The sequence below is a fragment of the Diceros bicornis genome, chromosome 27 (assembly GCF_020826845.1).
Source record: "Diceros bicornis minor isolate mBicDic1 chromosome 27, mDicBic1.mat.cur, whole genome shotgun sequence".
NCBI lineage: Eukaryota > Metazoa > Chordata > Mammalia > Perissodactyla > Rhinocerotidae > Diceros > Diceros bicornis.
The window spans coordinates 33746993-33765532 of record NC_080766.1 but is presented as its reverse complement, the minus strand read 5'-3'; the positions used below and the strand labels follow the sequence as shown (position 1 = coordinate 33765532).

The 18540-nt window shown below is 40.8% G+C and overlaps 1 protein-coding gene across 1 annotated transcript in view; it reads right to left on the bottom strand.

Annotated features, from left to right (window-relative positions):
* The window catches only part of IFNAR2 (interferon alpha and beta receptor subunit 2), a 31297-nt gene that overhangs the window by 2867 nt on the left and 9890 nt on the right, over window positions 1–18540 (bottom strand). Inside the window, exons 2-8 of the mRNA XM_058523026.1 lie at window positions 18284–18375; window positions 17179–17220; window positions 15839–15965; window positions 14330–14502; window positions 12023–12183; window positions 8115–8283; window positions 4110–4240 (exon numbers count right to left, since the gene is read on the bottom strand). Of these exons, the coding sequence (XP_058379009.1) occupies window positions 4110–4240; window positions 8115–8283; window positions 12023–12183; window positions 14330–14502; window positions 15839–15965; window positions 17179–17220; window positions 18284–18338 (858 nt within the window). The 5' untranslated portion in view covers window positions 18339–18375. The remainder of the gene's footprint in view (window positions 1–4109; window positions 4241–8114; window positions 8284–12022; window positions 12184–14329; window positions 14503–15838; window positions 15966–17178; window positions 17221–18283; window positions 18376–18540) is intronic.

Genomic DNA, 18540 nt, shown 5'->3' with positions numbered 1-18540 from the left:
AAAAAAACAAAAGCAAAACTGATTTGGCTTGAACTAAAGAAGACTGACTTACAGCCTATCAAACATACATTGTACATCTGCTTTAACTATTATAGTAAAGAATGCATTAAACATTATCTCAAAGTAAAAGAATGCACTCTGTTTTTTTTTTTATTTTGGTGAGGAAGATTAGCCCTGAGCTAACGTCTGTTGCCAATCCTCTTCTTTTTGCTGAAGAAGATTGGCCCTGGGCTAACATCTGTGCCCAACTTCCTCTACTTTATATGTGGGACGCCTCCCACAGCATGGCTTGATAAGTGGTGCATATGTCTGTGCCCAGGATCCAAATCTGTGAACCCCAGGCCACTGAAGTAGAGCACACAAACTTAACCACTACGGCACCAGACCGAGCCCAAGAATGCATGCACTCTTTTAAGATAAGCATGCATTCTTCCCCTCCTAAGATACCAGTATCCATAAGCCGTATCAGTATTCCTGAAGATAAATTCCCTTTCCGGGACATCAGGGTCATGTTGACCTGCTAATTTGCAACTGAATACCTCTTTGAAACTTTGATGAATATGTACCCTGGGCATGTTTAATGTCTGTTTTTTGTCCTAAAAAGGTATAAGACTGTACCGAAAACCATGCTTCCCCAGAACTCTCTCCTTTTGTGGAGACTGCCTTCCTGGGTTATAATCCTCACCCCGGCTCAAGTAAAACCCACCTTATCTCTCTTATCTATAGAATGGTTATTGGTTATCTGCCTTGACACAACCACTCTATGAAGTAGGCTTACTATTCTTATCCCCACTTCACTAATGAGAAATGAGGCAGAGAGGTTAAGAAACTTGCCCAAGGTTCCTCACCAGTAAGTGGCAAAGGCTAGATTTCAAATGAGGATAGATTTCAATTCTAGATTGCCAAGGCATTCTTAGGGGGGTCAAGGAACTGTGGGTGAGGAGAGACTCTAGGGAGCCAATTCTACTGGAGCCAAAGACCCCTGGACTGGAGGACCTTAAAGATGATGATGACCCCTTAAGGGTCAGGGATGAGAAGAGTGAGGAGACGGGAGCCACTCTATTACAGCCCTTGGAAGAAAACATCTTCAGGACACAGTGGGGTGGGGTGAGCTAAGGAGAATAGGAGGCAGGCTGCATTTCCCTGTATCCAGAATGACTACAATGGGGCCAGTGGTGAGGAGGGTGGTCATGAGATTCTTTTCACAGGCCTGGAATCATCATCAGCATCCTCCTCCTCTCTATTCTCCTATGCCTGCTTGGGCTGCCCAATTAGACAAACCTGCTCTTCCCCTACTCCACCCAGCCCCAGCCTTGGGGTAAATTTTTCTATTGAATTGCTCATCTTTCTTCTTATTGATTCATAGGAGCTCTTTACATAACCTGGATGCTAGATATTTGTCGATTTATGTTACACATATTTTCCCCTAGTCTGTGGTTTAGCATTTTACTCTCTTTATGTTGACATTTGATGAAAAGAAATTCTTAATTTTAATGTAAGAAAATGTATCAATTTTCTTCCTTTATGGTTTTTGCTTTTTGTGTCTAAGAGAATCTTCCTTACCCCAAAGTCATATAGAATCTCCTATATTGCCTTCTAAAACTTTAGCAGTTTTGCCTCTCACATTAGTCTTTAATATGCTTGGAATTGACGTTTGTGTATGGTGTGAGGTAGGGATCCAATTTCATTTTCTCCCACATAGATAACATTTATTGACCAGCCAATCCTTTCCCCATTGCCATTCCTACTTGTCATCTGTCATGTTTCCATATGTGTGAGACCATTTCTGGGTTCCCCATTTGACTAGATCTTTGTTAATGCCTTTCAATAAGGTTTGATAATTTTCTCCACAAAGGGCTTGTAACACCTTCTGTTAGATATCTTCCTTAAATGTTTAAAAAATATTTTTTATCACTATTGTAATGGTATTCTTTAAAAAAAAAAAAACTGTATGATTCCAAGTGCAAAACCAGGTAATACTAATCTATGCTGTTAGTAATCAGGGTAGTGGGGGGGGGCAGTGACTAGGAGGTGGCAGGAGAGAGACTTCTGGGGAGGCTGGTCACTGTCTCTTTCTTGACCTGGACATGAGTTAGGTGGGCACGTTGAATCTGCGGAAATTCACAGAGCATTACGCTATGACTTGTGTACTTAATATCTGGGATGTTCAAAAGCAGCCTTATGTTTATTTTCTAGTTGTTGCTACTGTATAAAAATGCAAGCATTTTTAAACGGATTATTTTGTATGTAACAACTTTGCTAAACTTATTAATCCTAAGACTTTAGATTCATGTGAAGTTTTTACTTAGCCAGTCATATCATCTATAAATTATCATTGTCTGTACCCCTACTCCTTAGACTTTAAGCTCCATGAGGGCAGGGTTTTTGTTTGTTTTCTTCACTTCTATATCCCAGCAACTAAAACATGTGGACACACAGTAAATACTCAAAAAATATTTGTTAAATGCAAAAAAAAAAAAAAAAAAAAAGGAAAAAAGAAGAAAAAGAGAAAAGATGCCATTTAAAAATTTTAATATCTATTCTTGATTAAACATACATACACAAACACACTAGACCTAGAGTGTTCTGTTTTACTATTCCTAGAGTTTTTACTTAAACACAAGAAACAATTTAAAATGGGGAAATACTAGACAGACACAAGATAACAACACCTCCAGTCATTACGTGGGGTTAACAGAATAACAGGCATACGTATAATTGGCATATAATTTGGATGCATCTTAAGGAGGGGAGGAACCCCAGGGAGACCTGGAGGAGGGTTAGTAACGAGTTTATGTGATTCAGGCAGAAGATTTATCTAGGAGGGGATGGTGGTGCTAAGGGCCTTCATATCTCAAGGCTGCATGAGAAATATGAGTTGAGGTAGGATTTACTTAAGACCTCAAGGCCAAAGCAATGCGTGGCAGACAGGAAGAGTGAGAATGAAGGCTGAGAGCAAAGTCGTAACCAAACACTAACATAAAAGACTCTAAAAGACATAGCACACTGCTAGATAAAAGACACCCATTCTTGCAAGACAGCGATCACAGTGTGGATGACACCAACACAGAGCCATCTACATCTCAGAAGGCAGACCCAAATGCCAGCTAGGATCAAATACCAATTGTAATTAAAATCTCCCGAAATACATACACACACACCCAATAAACAATCCCATCCCCAACCCAACCCGAACACACAGAAACAACAAGAAAAAGAAGAGTACAGTTTTATCAACTGTGGGGGGGTATTTGAATATGCTAAAAAATTAGAAGAATAGGTGAATGAGTTTAAACATAGAAAAATAAGATACCTCTGAGTGAGAAATTATAAAACTAATATAGAAAGAAAGCAATGGGATATAATGATTAATGATGGGCAAACATAGTTGAGTCAAAAGACATGAGGTTTTGGAAATATGTCAGATCAATACCCAGATGTGCTGAGTGGTTAAAATCTCTGAGCAGAAAGTATGTGCCTTTGGAAGCACAGAGAAAAAACAGACAAGCAAAGTGGCTGGTTTCACTAATAATTAAAGTAACACAAATGAGAACAACTATGGGGGACTATGACACATACTATAAATGAAAAAAAGTAGTAAAAATGATTAATCAAAGCCAGTATAACTTTGGGGAAATGTGGACACCTATACAGAACCACTGGCACTATAAATTAGTTATTTCTCTTTTTATAAGATAAATCTACTTTGTGTATACGTTCCACTGAAGTAATCCAAAAATAAAAAGATAATCTGTATAAAAATGTTCACTGCATTCTTCCTAATGGCCAAAGAAAGAAGGGAAGGAAAGAAAAATAAATGAAAGAGAAACTAATTAAAATGCCCTACAGCTGGGAAACGATTAAGAGAAAAATGTTACATTAATAACAACTGAATACCACATGATCATTAAAAATAATATGTGGACAAAGTATGAAAAGAAAACATAAAATGCAAAATATATGTTTGCAAGGATGGAAAAGAACCCAGAGTGATAAAACATCTTGGTGTTTTTAGAAAATGGGATTTTCTTCAGTGAAACTATTTAAGTATATAATAAAAATTCTTAAGTTAAAATAAAAAACAAAGAGAATTGAAAAAAACTACATACCAGAACTTTGGGGTAATCATGTCTTAAGCATATATAACCAATCCGTTTCAGTGTTATTATGGTGCTTATGAAGACAGCTGCTATTAAAAACAGAGTAATTATTCCTCCTATTTTGACAGATTCTGACGACTCTGTTGATAAAAATCAAATGACTTAATTTCAAAACAAATCCAATTAACCATCACAGGTGGGAATCAATGCACATTGGCCTGGTGGTGGAAGGAGATATTGAGGGAGCAAAAGTTGGAAAAACTACTGTTAAATACAAAAGAATGGAAAGTAATCCAAGTATATGTTTTTATTTATTTATTCATCTATTTATTTTTTTGTTTTGTTTTGTTGTTGTTGTTGTTTTGTTTTGGTGAGGAAGATTGGCCCTGAGCAAACATCTGTGTCTATCTTCCTCTATTTTCTATGTGGGTCGCTGCCACAGCATGGCTTGATGAGTGGTGTAGGTCTGCGTCCAGGATCCGAACCTGTGAACCCAGGCCGCCAAAGCGGAGTGCATCGAACTTAACCACTACACTACCGGGCCGGTGCCACATTTTTTTAAAATGATAAAAATGACAGAATTAGTTTTTAAAAGTCAAATTTCTTCCAGTTTATAATTATGTTCTAGACTGCGCTATCCAATATGGTAGCCATTAGCCACATGTGACCATTTAAATTTGAATTATCAAAATTGAAAAACACCCCCTCAGTTTCTGAGTCACAGTAGCCACATCTCATATGCTCAATAGCCACAAGCTAGCATGCACTGCAGGCAGGAAGAAGTGGAAAAGGGGAGTTTACCTGAAGAAAACAACTGGGTCTTTCTGAGGCTGGACTTGGGCCACACGGGTCCCAAAATCAGGGCTCTGCAGAACTCGCTTTGTCCTATTATGAGTCCCCCTTAGATTCTTGTCGAAATTCCTTTTGGACAATTTTAACCTTCTGACTGAAAATAGCTTTATTCCATAAGTCCAACTCGACTGAGAAGAAATCAGTAATTACGTAACCAAGCTTCTCTTAAACTTCCAGAAAGACCTTTACTAACATTAATCCTGTAACCATAGCCGCAGGCAAAACAGATACAGGAGAGAAAAAAGGAAATCAAGGGGGATTATATGTGTTCAAAGTCTTTCAGAAGGTTAAGGAATGAACAGAAAGAAACTCAGTGAAGACCCTTGCACTGTTCGATAGCAGAGGATTCATGAACCCACTCTCATTTCTATCAAGAGTGAATGAGGGAGTGTCATATCATTGACAGTTCTAGAATTAGATCTAGCCACAAAGGCAGACCTTTATGATACAAAATTCTTATACATATAGAGTTTACCTTCCTGAAAAGGACTCTGTGAACCCAAGTGATTTCTTTGGAGCAGCAATGACGTAATGGGATTCTGACCCGTGTGTGCCCACCCTCTCTCCCACACCCAGTAAATCACTTGAACCAGAATTTCCATTTTAGGCTAAGCTTAATGTAATGTAAATGTAATGTACACCAAGGGAATGTAAACCGAGACACCACCCTATTTAAAATAGAGAGCTACCACCCTCTACTCGACATCGCCCCCATCTGTTTCCTGCTTGATTTTTCTCCATAGCACTTACCATCACTTAACATACTATGTATTTTAATTGTTTAATCTTGTTTTTCTGTCTTCCTACTGCAGTGTAAGCCCCACAAGGTCAGGAATTTTTACCTGCGTTGTTCACTGCTGTATCCCCAGTATCCAGAAGAGAATCTGGCACATAGCAGGTCCGCAATAAGTATTTGTCAAATGGATGAGCAGAGATTTCTCTCAAGGCCTTACTAAATGAGCCAACCAATTCATTCAGGGCTTGACAAAGTGGAAGGCATTTCTCCAGATCTCTGGACTAAAATCCCCCCATATGAGTACTGCCCTAAGATAGCAGTGTTCACAGCTGAGTCCAAGTAAGTTAACATTGGTCCCAGGTTATCCTTCAAGAATCCCCCCCATCCAAACCTGGCTGGTTCCCGAGTTTGGCTAGTTGAGGGTAGTTCAGATGGCAAGTCTGGACGGTGAGAGAGGCCATGTTATCTGACCCTACTTGGTTCCTGAGTTTCAGACAACAAGAACCGGGACTTCAAATATTTGGATAGCAAAGGATATCTGTACTTTCACTGTCTTGAGTGATGACACAAGAATGGAGGCTGACTTAATAAGCAAAATGATGTGTTCACACCAAGTAAAGATGAAATGACCTGACAGCATGCCGTTGCATGACCATTTCTTAGCAGGTGAAAGAGAAAAGTCAGGGGAGAAACTGAGTCATCACAGAGCATGTCAACCTCTAAAGGACCTGTGTCTTGGGTCAGCCTTACATTCACCTCAGTGGGAACTGAGTTTCAGCAAACCAACGTCTGTCCTGTCACATTACTAACTTGAGTTTTTATTGGTGTGATATTGTGATTTATAATAAGAAATATATAACTGGTCTTCGTCCCCAGGTCGTGGCATAGAGTTCTAAAAACACTTAGAATTTCCTGTGATGAGAGCAAAGAAGGTGAAAGGAGACTTGTTATTTATAACGAGTCCCTTTCAACCACACTTGAGTTTACTTTAATGAGGTGACTTTTGGAAAGCCCCTAAGGATGGGGGCTGGTTGCCAGGGGAACCTACCAAATTATTGTTAGAACTTTCACAGCCCCACCCCTCAACCTCCAGGGAGTGGGGAGGGACTGGAGGTTCAATTAATGGCTAATGGCCAAGGATTTAATTAGTCATGCTTCTATAACAAAGCCTCTATAAAAATCCTAAATGATGGGGCTCGGAGAGCTTCCGCGTTGGTGAACACATGGAGATGCTGGGGGGGAGGTAGTGTGCCCAGAGAGGGCAGAGAAGCTCTGTGCCCCTTCCCCCATATCTTGCCCTATGTATCTCTTCCTTCCGGCTGTTCCTGAGTTGTATCCTTTTATAATACACCAGGAATCTAGTAAGTAAACTGTTTTCCCAAGTTCTGTGAGCCATTCTAGCAAATTAGCAAACCCAAGAAGGGGATTGTGGGAATCTCTGATTTATAGCCAGTCTGTCAGAAGCCCAGGTGACAACTTGGAGCTGTGACTGGTATTTGAAGTGGCGGTGGTGGGGCAGTGTTACGGGACGGGGCCCTTAACCTGTGGGATCTGACATGATCTCCAGTGACATGGTGTCAGAATTGAGAAAATAATTTTCTTCCTGATAAAATAATCAGCAGTCAATGTTCCTAAGCCTGATTGTTGTCACGGCAAATTTCTCCATTCGGAGGAAGGTTCGGGGATCACGCTGTTTACTGTTCTGATGCCTTTGCCACAGAAGGGCTTTCAGCCTTCATCAGTGACTATCTGGTCCACACCGGCCAGGTGCCCTCTCATCTATGAGCTACAGCCAACCTTCCCAAGAGTCAGGCCACATCAATGAAGCACACCCAACGCCACTGCTTCCACCCTGATACCTCTGAACGCAGCTGCTTCCAGCAACCCTGCCTCCTCTAGCACTTGGCTTGAATAATGGCCAAGCTGAGGGGACACAGAACTGAATTTAATCCTGACCCCCCGAAATCAAAGCATTTCCATTTCAGGAGGATTTCTGACCTTAAAAAGGTAGACACCTGATTGTCCCTATGATATGGCAACATAAAAGTGACTCCACCACATAGTAGACATGACCAACAGAAAACACCGCTGTAGGGGGCTACCCTCATGGCCTAGTGGTTAAGTTCACGCACTCTGCTTTGGCGGCCCAGCGTTTGTGGGTTTGGATCCTGGGCACGGACCTACACACGGCTCATCAAGCTATGCTGTGGCGGCATCCCACATACAAAATAGAGGAAGATGAGCACAGATGTTAGCTCAGGGCCAATCTTCCTCAGCAAAAAAAAAAAAAAAAAAGGAAAACACTGCTGTGATCCGCCTTTAGTGGAAGAAATACCTTTAGTGTCCCACAACCTTCAGATTCTTTTCTTTAAATAGGTTTGCCCTCAGAGTAAAAGCAAAACATGAATTTTCAAAAACTGTCATACCTGATTCTTGTCCAGGTTGAAGGCGGGTACATTTTAAGGGAGATCTATGTATTTTCCCCAGATTTTTAGGCTCAAAATAAACAGATACACAGTAGTTTGTGTTTGGAATTAACTTGTCGATGACATAAGTGAAATTTCCAGTAGTGTTTCCATCTATTTTGGGTCTATGCTGTAAAAATAAGGAAAAAATCAGTAAGACTTTGAGGGAGAATTGCACGTAGAGGCAGGCCCTAAGAGTCTCTGGGAATTTGTCTTCAAATCTTAAACAAGGATAGAAATATCATAGGCTTGGCAAGAAAAAGTATTTATAAGTGATTTGGGGCAAGTAATTTATCACAAAACTACATGTACATGTACACACACACACATTTGTAAACCATGAAATCTAGTCTAGCAACTTCATTTTACAAATGAAGAGAAAAAGTCCCAATGAAGAATAAAGGTCTCCATGATGTTATTTTTGCAAGATTATTTTATCTTGCAATAAGATAAGCTTGCAAAAATAAGAAAATAAAAACATAAGATTATCATATTTCATTAACAATGTGTCTACTTTACACTTCAAAAAGTGCTTTCATACATATTAACTCATCTGATTATCAAAACGGTCTGCAAAACAGGCATTATCCCCATTCTCCAGATGAGGAAACTGCAGTTCAGAGTGGTTAAGTAACTTCCCCAAGGCAACACAGCTTGTCTGTAGCAGAAATAAGGCTGATGTCTAGTCCCCTGTCCTCTCCCTTAAAACACTTTGCCTCTCCTTTCCCAGGTAATTCTGTTCCATTTTGGAATCGAAGAGATGATATGAAGGTTCTTTCAGGAAAAACAATTTTTGTATAATGTTTTATAGTTTTCAAAATAGATTCTTACTAGCAGTTTTATAACTTAGGATTTCCAGCAGTTCAAATACAGCCTTCTGTAATAATGTTTTTCTGGAAGTTTCTATTTGCAAGGAGGAGGAATTATTTAAACCAACAAACTAAAAGCTCATGCATGGCAAATAAGCAATGAAGAAGAAAAAGGGGCCAGAGCAGAAACAGCGTCATGGAGGAAGGGCTCTCGCCTTGCAATGGAACAGCATGACGGTAGCTGAGAGTGAGAACATTTGAGTTCTACACCTGGCGTTGCCCTTGTGAGGTCTTAAGTCTGCAAGGCTTGCTTCCTGTTTCTCAGAGCAAATGGAACCTCCCTCCTCTATGGCCCTGTGCCCGTGGACTCTGCCTCCCCTCTGTGACTCGGATACACAGTCCCTGCTCCTAGCCAAGGCCAACCCCTTCTCATGCTCTCGAGATTCCATTTGCTCTCATTTCCTCTAGGACATGGCTCCAAGAATGCCTCTGGAACATTCCACCTGTATATGAACATGCTGTAATTTCTCTCATCTTAAAAAGTCCCTCCCTTGACCCCCCTTTCCCCTCCAGCCACCTGCATATCTCTCCTTCCCTTTAAAGACAAACTCCTTAGAAGAATTAGCTCTCCTCACTGTCTCCAATTTCTCTCTTCCTTTTCTTTCTTGAACCTACTCTCACCAGGTCTTTACCCCATCTCTCCGCCAAAACCACTCTTATCAAGGTCACCATGACTTCCACGTGGCTAAACCCAATCCTCAATCCATAGGCCTCTTCTAACTTGTCCCATTTATAGTATTTGACTCAGTAGATCACTCTCCCCTTCTGGAACTTCCTTCTTTCAGCTACTAGGACATCACTCTCACCTAGTTCTGCTCCTACCATGCTGGTTGCTCCTTCTCAGTCTCTTTTGCTGTTTCCCCCACATTTGTTAGATCTCCACATTTGGGAGTCTTCTGGGACTCCAACTTCTCTTCTTTCTGCATGTCCACTCCTGGGTGATCTCATCTGGTCTCAAGGCACTCGATACACACCAAGAAGCCAATGGTTCCCCAGCACATCTCTCTAGCTGGGAGCTCTCCTTTGACCTCCAGACTCGGTACATTCATCTCCTGCTCAGCATCTCCTCCTGGAAGCTTTATACGTCTAAAACTGAGCCACTGATATCCAACCATCCACCTGCTCCATCCATAATCTTTCCCATTTTAATCAATGGAAACTCCATCTATCCAGGTGCTCATGCTGAAAGTGTTGGAGTCCTAACTTCTCTCTTTCTTCACCACACTGCATATCCCATCCATCCAAAAATACTGCTGGCTCCACTTGCAAAATATATGCAGAATTTAACCACTTCTTACTACTGCCAAGTGGTCCAAGCCACCACAATCTGTCACCTGGATTACACCAACAGCCTCTTTTTTTTTTCTTTAATTTAATTTAAAGACTAATTTTCTTTAATGAAGAGGATGCTTATTAACTATAGTTTTCCTCTTACAGTGTTGTCAATATCTTAATAAGCACAGGTCTCTTATTTTAGAAATAATCTGAAACAGAGTTAGGAGTTCATGGGTTGAATATAAATTAGATGGGACCAGAATATGATATTTAATGAAACTTGGAGGAAAATAAGCTTATTTTTTCCTCTGTTATTTTTGCTCCCTTTTCCTAATCAAAGGATTAGGGTATTGATTATAATCCAGGTGAATAATAAAGGAAAAATTATAATAATTATGTAATTTGCTTTCTATTAAGTAATTAGCATCCCAATAGCCTCTTAACTGGTCTTCCAACTTCTACTTTTGGCCCCTATGGTTCATTCTTTCTCTCTCTCTCTCTTTTTTTTTTTTTGGTGAGGAAGATTGGCCCTCAGCGAACATTTGTTGCCAATCTTCCTCTTTTTTTCCTTGAGGAAGGTTAGCCCTGAGCTAACATCTGTGCCAATCTTCCTCTATTTTGTATGTGGGACACCGTCACAGCATGGCTAGATGAGCAGTGCATAGGTCTGCGCCTGGTATCCGAACCTGCAAACCCTGGGCTGCCAAAGTGGAGCACATGAACTTACCAGTACGCCACTGGGTACAATCAATGAACTATGGAGAATTCCATAGTTCTATGGTCCATTCTTAACACATCAGCTAGGATGCCCTGTTGAAGGCTTGGGTCCTCCAGTGGCTTCCATCACACTCCGAAGACTTAGACCCACAAAGCCCTATAAGATCCGGTCTCACTACCTCCCTGACCTCACCACTTTCTACTCTCCTGTCTTGGTCACTCCATTCCAGTTCCCTGCTGTTTCTCAAACCCACTGGGCCCGCTCCAGCCTCAGGGCCTCTGACATCCTGTGCCCTCTGCCCGAAATGCCCCGCCCTGATATTTTGCGGGCTGGTATTACTTAAAAAGGTTTTATAATTGCAAAGGGCTATGCAAATGTAAGCTGCTGTTACAGCAGGGCCCACCAGTGAGCACAGTTTGTCTATTACAGCAGGGCCCACCAGTGAGCACAGTTTGTCTATTACAGCAGGGCCCACCAGTGAACACAGTTTGTCTATTTCATTCATTCCAGAATTCTGAGGGATTGAGAAAACACATAATTGAAGATCCAGGTCTGTCTGATACTAGGATCGCCCTCAGCTTACCCACATTCAGAGAAATCAAGAGGGGACAGAATTACTGGACAGAGCCACTTCCCTTACAGTGTATGAGGGCTGGAGTGGTAGAGATAGATGCTTTTTATGTGCAGCTAAACCATCCCTTTCAAAGAAAATCTCACCCTGGCATGCTGAAATTTGCCTGTTTTCCTCGTCTACACCACATGCCTCTCTCTCTTCTGTGTCCCTTCATGTTGTGCATGTGGCTTATTCTTTGAAAGAAGACTGCACTGCTGGGCTAAGTCAACATATTTCCACAATGAATGAACTATGGAGAATTCTTTCCTAAAGTCAGACCACACTGACGCAGACCCTTTAGCTTTAATTGTTCAAATCATTACAAATGTCTTTTTTTTTAAAGAAGAGAGTCAAATGTATTCACTGCCAACTCAGAACTGCTTTGACCACTTACCAGGTTAACAATGCTCCCTGACTTTTCTTCGATGACAAGTGATAAATAAGTCTGTAAGTTTTTCCCAACTAGCATCTTGGGAATGACAGGTGGAAATTTCACTATCACATCAATGTGGTTGATAAAACCAACAATCTCAAATTCTGGTGGTTCCAAAGACACTGTTTAGAAAACAAAGTCAGAAACAAACCCCAATGTTAGTCAATGATTGCACAACAGTAACGCTCCCATTGTCATGACACAGTCTTACATCTTCACAGCTATCTTCTTTTTAATCTGCCTATGGTCCTAGTTAAGGAATGAGTTATATTTTTTTACTGGTGAAAAACTGAGAAACAATAAGATAAAGTGATTTGCTTAACATTACCACAATAAATGGAGAACAGATTTTGAGATGGAAGTCAGTACTTTCCCAGTTTTCAGGCTGTATTCTAAACACAAAAGTAAAAATGACTTCTTTTCATATTACAGTCATGCATCGCTTAACAACAGGGAAAAGTTCTAAGAAATGTATTGTTAGGTGATTTTGTCATGTGAACATCATAGAGTGTACTTACACAAACCTAGATGGTAGAGCCTACTACACACCTAGGCTATATGGTACTAATCTTATGGGACCACCATTATATATATGGTCTGTCATTGACAGAAACATTGTTATGCAGTGCATGACTGTACAATAATAATACATAACCATTGCAGAAACATCAGAAAATACAGACAGGCAATTGTCTCTGAATGTGGTTAATCATCTTTTGTCTATGCTGTACGTATGTAAATATATATACACGCACACACATATATAAACTGAACTAGTGTGTATACACACACACATACACATATCTAAACTAAAATCATTCTTACCCACACTATTTTGCATGGTATATATTTTCACTTATTTCACAAACATATTGATGCATATTTATCTACATCAAGGGCTGGCAAACTATGGCCTGTGGGTTAGATTTTTGCACAGCCTGCAAGTTCAGAATGGTTTTTATTGTTGAAAGACTTATAAACAAATGAAGAAGGATATGTGACAGAGACCATATGTGGCCCACAAAATCTATAGTGTCTTTTTTCTGGCCCTTTACAAGAAAGTCAGCTGACCCCTGATCTTTATCATAATTTTTCATGATTAATTCTATTCCACTAAGTGGCTATACCATGATTTAACTGCTTGATGATTCGTGATTTAACTGAACATTTAGACTATCTCAAATTTTTCTAATAGAATCTATGTATCAATGAGTAGTCTTGGAGCTAAATCTTTGCATCTCTCCATAATTATGTCCTTAGGACAAATTATTAAAGAGGAATTCTGGATTAGAGCAGACACATGATAAGGTTTTAAAAACATACACTGACAAATACTTTCAGAAAGACTGTGCCAAAGTACCCTCCCTGCATTTCCTCTAAACCTGGGCATTTACATACTTTTCATATTTACCATTTTGAGTCTTGAAAAATGATATCTCATCATTACTTTAACAGACCTCCTTTCATAGTCTGAATACCATGATCTATAAATTGTGCTTTTCTTTCTTTTCTATGTGGACACAGACAGATATGTCTATTTATACACACTCATAAACATGCACCAATTCCAGTGAATCTCATAAGTATCTAAGTCATTTGCTACAGTAGGATTCAGTTGTCAATTTGCTAAGCAGGTACATGTGAGGGTACACCCACAAAGCCTTTAACATGTAATTTTTCTCTTAGAAACAGGTTGCAAATTAGGATATTGAAGAAGTGATGGAGTCTGGCTGTGGGCCACCGACAACTGCCCCGGAGCTGTTAACACAAGTGCGCTAGGGAGCTGACTCCAGTCATAGGGTAAGAAAGAAAGGGCAGGCCCACTCTCAAGTGCCAGTCCTCTCTGAGTCTGGGCCCCAGGCGCATGCGCAGCTGGGCGTTCGAACGTACAAGAACGGCTGGGTTACGATCTGGGGGATGGGCTGCAGTATTAAGGAAAACATTGGACCAAAGAGTTGTGACAGCTCAGATACAGGCCTGTCACTTCCCTTCAGGTTGTGAAACAACCCCAAAAGCAGCAGCTCCTACTGCCTACATGTCTGCCTTATACAGACACTGAGTAATCATCTGCAAAGCATGGATTATCATTCCATTTTCTGGACAAGAAAACCCAGCTCAGAGAAACAAAGTAACTACTCCACGGTTACAGGGCTAGGAAGTGGCAGGGCCAAGAGGGGACCCTTGCCCTGAGTCTAAAACCCCTTCCTACTTCATGGCAAAGCAAATAATGATGACCTTGATGATGATGATACAACAGAGATAACTCACTGTCCAATGCCACGAAGACCTTGTCCCAACAACTGACCAGCATTGTGTTCCCTCTGAATCCGACTACCGTGGGGAGGTATGTCTCAGACACGCTTTCCCACACATCTGTTAGGTCACAAAATGATCTTGTGATATTTATACAGTCCTCAACAACCATCTCACCTGCTGGTTTACTTTGAAAGGAAAAGAAATGGTAAAAGGAAAGCATTAGCATTTATGGGATAAGAATCCATTTAAGGGCATGCCCCACTTCCTCATTCCTTTAGGGCTCTGCTCACATACCACCATATCAAGTTGCCTCTCCTAACCACCTTGATTAAAATGGAACACCTCACCCTGCTCCACCCACCCACCCTCTCCCAATCCTTCTTACCCTTCTTTATTTTTCTTCATACCTTTTACCACCATCTGCTACATTATATCTTTCTTTGTTTATTGATATCTCCACCTACTTTCAGAATGTCTGCCCAAGGAGGGGGAGGACTTTGGTTCATGGTTGGACCTCTGGCATAGGAGGTGCTGGGTAAATATTCGCTGGATGAACAAATGAACAGACCTTGGGCTTTCATGGTAGAAGCCCCAGATCTTCCTGCCCCTCCAGGGCAATCATGAATGCCCTCCCTGAGACCCCCTCTCTCTCCAGCCGAGGACCACATGGTCCAGTCCAAAGGCAGCCTGTGCTATATAGCGACAACACAGACGTCTGATCTCTGCAGCTTCAGAAAGGTGGATGGGTGATACATGTGGTCACCTAACGCAGAGACAAACTTAAGACTTTAGCAGACACCAAAGAGAAACTCACAAGACGCCCTCTACCGGGTCAGTCAGCAGTAGGAACAGTTTATAAGCCAAATAGACAATGAACAAAAGGACACTTCCAGGGGCTACCAGATCAAAGTAATGACTTATGAGGTGATTGTTAGATGTGGGAAGAAGAGAGCCAGAGAAGGCTCTGTCCATTATGTCATTAATCTTGCAACAACCCTTAAGTAGAAGGGTTAGCTCAGAGAGGCTGAGCTCTACCCGCAAGGGTTCCAGCCAGTTAGTGACCAAGCCAGACTCTGGACCTGGCCCTCTGCTACTTTGGGCCAGGCAGCTTTCTGACGTGCAACATGCCTCCCTGAGTAAAGAAAAGTGAACACAAACCATCAATATGGTCACCAGACCTTTGGACTCCTGTCCTCAGAAAATGTAGCACTTTTAAACATTCAGATTTACTGAATTAGAGAAATAATTGTGAAAATCATATGCAATAATTATTTTGCTCCTGAGGCTCTGACCTGCAGAAACTGGCTTTGGTTATAACTACAAGCTTTGTCAAAAATAGCTTTGGATTGTTAAAGTAGTCAATTTAATTAAAAACGGATTTGTGTTTTGTCTTTGGACTTTTAAAGCTCTGAATGAAAAAGAGAGAGAAGCTCAGTCACAAGAAAGATTACCTCTTCTCTACTCCCCACATAATAAAAAGATAATATATTTAGCAGGAGAAAAATGAAATGTTAAACCAACCTCATGACTGTGTAGGATAATGTATAGTGAGTTGGTACAATTGAACGGTTCTTTAATTCCCATGATAAAATTGACTGGAAATTTCGTAATGTCATATTAAAAGCAATGCAAGATTCATCTGGAGAATCTAAAGGAAACAGGAGAAAAAAAGAAACATTGAAATCTGGAACCTAGGGTTGTAAATTGGTCACTGTTCAAACCGTCCCTTGGGATCTGGAGCTCACACTTCCAGCAGAGAAACCCTCCCCACAGTCCTGGGGTCTTGGAAACATGGGAAGGAAATGGTTTTCCCATACTCGAGAAGCAAACCAATGCAATTAATTAATGAGCAACACACTGTCAGGGCAGGCAAGCTTAGGAAACAGGAACTCAGCACTGTGTAAACAGAATTTGGGCTCACCCAGTTATCATTGACTCTCAATGGCTCATGGGATCAAAATTATCCACGTCATCCCAGGGCCCCCTATTCTCTCAACTCAACTCCCAACTCCTCTTGCAGTCCTCCCTAGGAAGCTCAGCTCACTGCCAGCTTTCCCTCCTCTGAATTCCCCCACTGCACTCACTCCCCCATCACAGAGGGGAGGGAGAGAATAATATGTGCTCAGACTGGCTCTCTGCAGGCATTTAATCCTCACAACAATGCTGAAGACCCAACAATGGGTCTATTAATAGACCCATTCTACAAAGGGTGAAATTGAGAAGTTGAGTTATGCAATGTTATGCAGCTGAAACTCAGCAGCACAAATGACTCTAAAGCTACGCTTATCAAATCGCGCCTTATATGGTTAAGGTTTTGAAGATCATATAAGTTTTCTGTGGTTAAGATCTGGGCCTTTGCTTCTCAGTTGCCAGTTCTTCATCTTCCAGTGTTCACCAAAAGGCTGGACACATATTTAATGTGTAGTGAAGTTTTGTGGAAAGATTTATATATGTAGGCAAGAAGTTTAGCTTAAAAAGAACTATTTTTCTTTATCTAGTACCAGATAACAGGTGGAAGAATGCAAATTAAAGGGAAATTATTTCTAGATCGCTTTTTTTGGCATCGTCTGTGTCTCCTCATTCTTCTGTTAAGGGGTTTTAAATGGAATATTCTTTTAAGGGGTTTTAAAATTATCTCTAGTGTTAATTTCTCCTAATAGTTTCATGAGACAAATCTGAAAACCAGAATTTTCTGATTTTGGCGCCTTTTACAGAGAAAGTATTTGAGAAAAAGGATTCAAACAAAATGGGCAACAGATCTGGGATCAGAAATCAAATTTCCCACATTTTAGACTTCTGAATGGTCACCCACACATGCTGACCCTTATACAAAATTTAGCCAAGCCAAGAAAATCTCTTACCAGACAAAGCATGTAAAATACCAAACATGAGGCTGATGAACACTAGGAAGAAGAAAAACACGTTAGACAAGTAACAAGGCTTTCTCGGGGCTCAGTTTACGATCATTGCTCTGAGAATGACATTCTTTTATACATATATATTAATATTAGATGGAGACTTTCTTGTGCTAAAAAAAATGCTCAAGTAAATGATGCTTAGAGAGTTGCCATTGGTATCAGAAGCACATGGTCCAAGGATTTCATTCTAAGTGGATCCAAAATAAGATCTGTTTGGGAGCTGACACTAACAACAAGGGTTGGCTGGTGAGGGAGTGTCCTGAGCAGCAGTTATCTGTCCGGAAAAATTCTTAGAATATGAATAAGCATGATGCTAATTAATACACATTAAAGGTAAAGATATTTACCAAGGGTGGTGGAGAAAGAAAGGTGTTGGTGATGGGAACTGGGGATTCTCATTTGTTTTCTGGATGTCACAATGACTTGGGGGGAGGGGTTACTGATATTTATTGTAGGTGGAGGCCAAGGATGTTATATACTCCAGTGCATGGGCACTACAGTCCTGCACAGGGGAGAAGTGTCCCACTCATGGATCCCCTACTGATAAACTATGGGACAGATGACACAGTGATACTGAAACAGAATCAAAAGAAGGGAGAGAAAAGGCACAAATGAATAGGACTATGGAAAAAAAAAAATCAATAATGAAGTATGGAAACCAAAGTTCAGGGATGATTTTTCAGTCTGGTGACGTAGAAGGAGATAAGGGGTTTGGCCTCTTCCCAGATACAGAAGAGTGACAAACTCCAGCCTGGATTAGAATGGGGGTATTAAGAGAAATTACTCTTAGAGTACATAAGAGGATACTCCCCATCATCCCTGAACCTTAAGTCGTTCTTGTTTATTTGTTTGTTTTCCTAAAATTAACAGTAGGGCAGAAATCCATATTTGAATCCAAACCATTAACATAGGCTTCCTATCTATGTTCCATTTGGCTCTTGACATGGGGCAGGCTGAGACTGGGTCCTCTAGCGAGGGAAATCAATTTGCTACTCCCCAACAGGGCTTGCTCCTACAAGAGCCCCCCAGGATAAAAAGTAACACTTACCTACAGGATACAAATTTAGTGGTCGAATCGCCAAGGCATTCTGGCTCAAAAGCATCTTTGTTATTTGATAAGTCTTGTCTTTACTGTCACATCTGAAAGGAAATCAATATTAGGTGATCAAAATTCTGAAGTGTCTAATTAAATTGCAAAGATTAAAATGGACAAAAACAAGACAACAAGACCAGCAGGAAATTTCTGGTTCCAGGCTTTCTCTGCCCTCCTGGGAGCTGGACCACTTACCCCATTGACACAGCAGC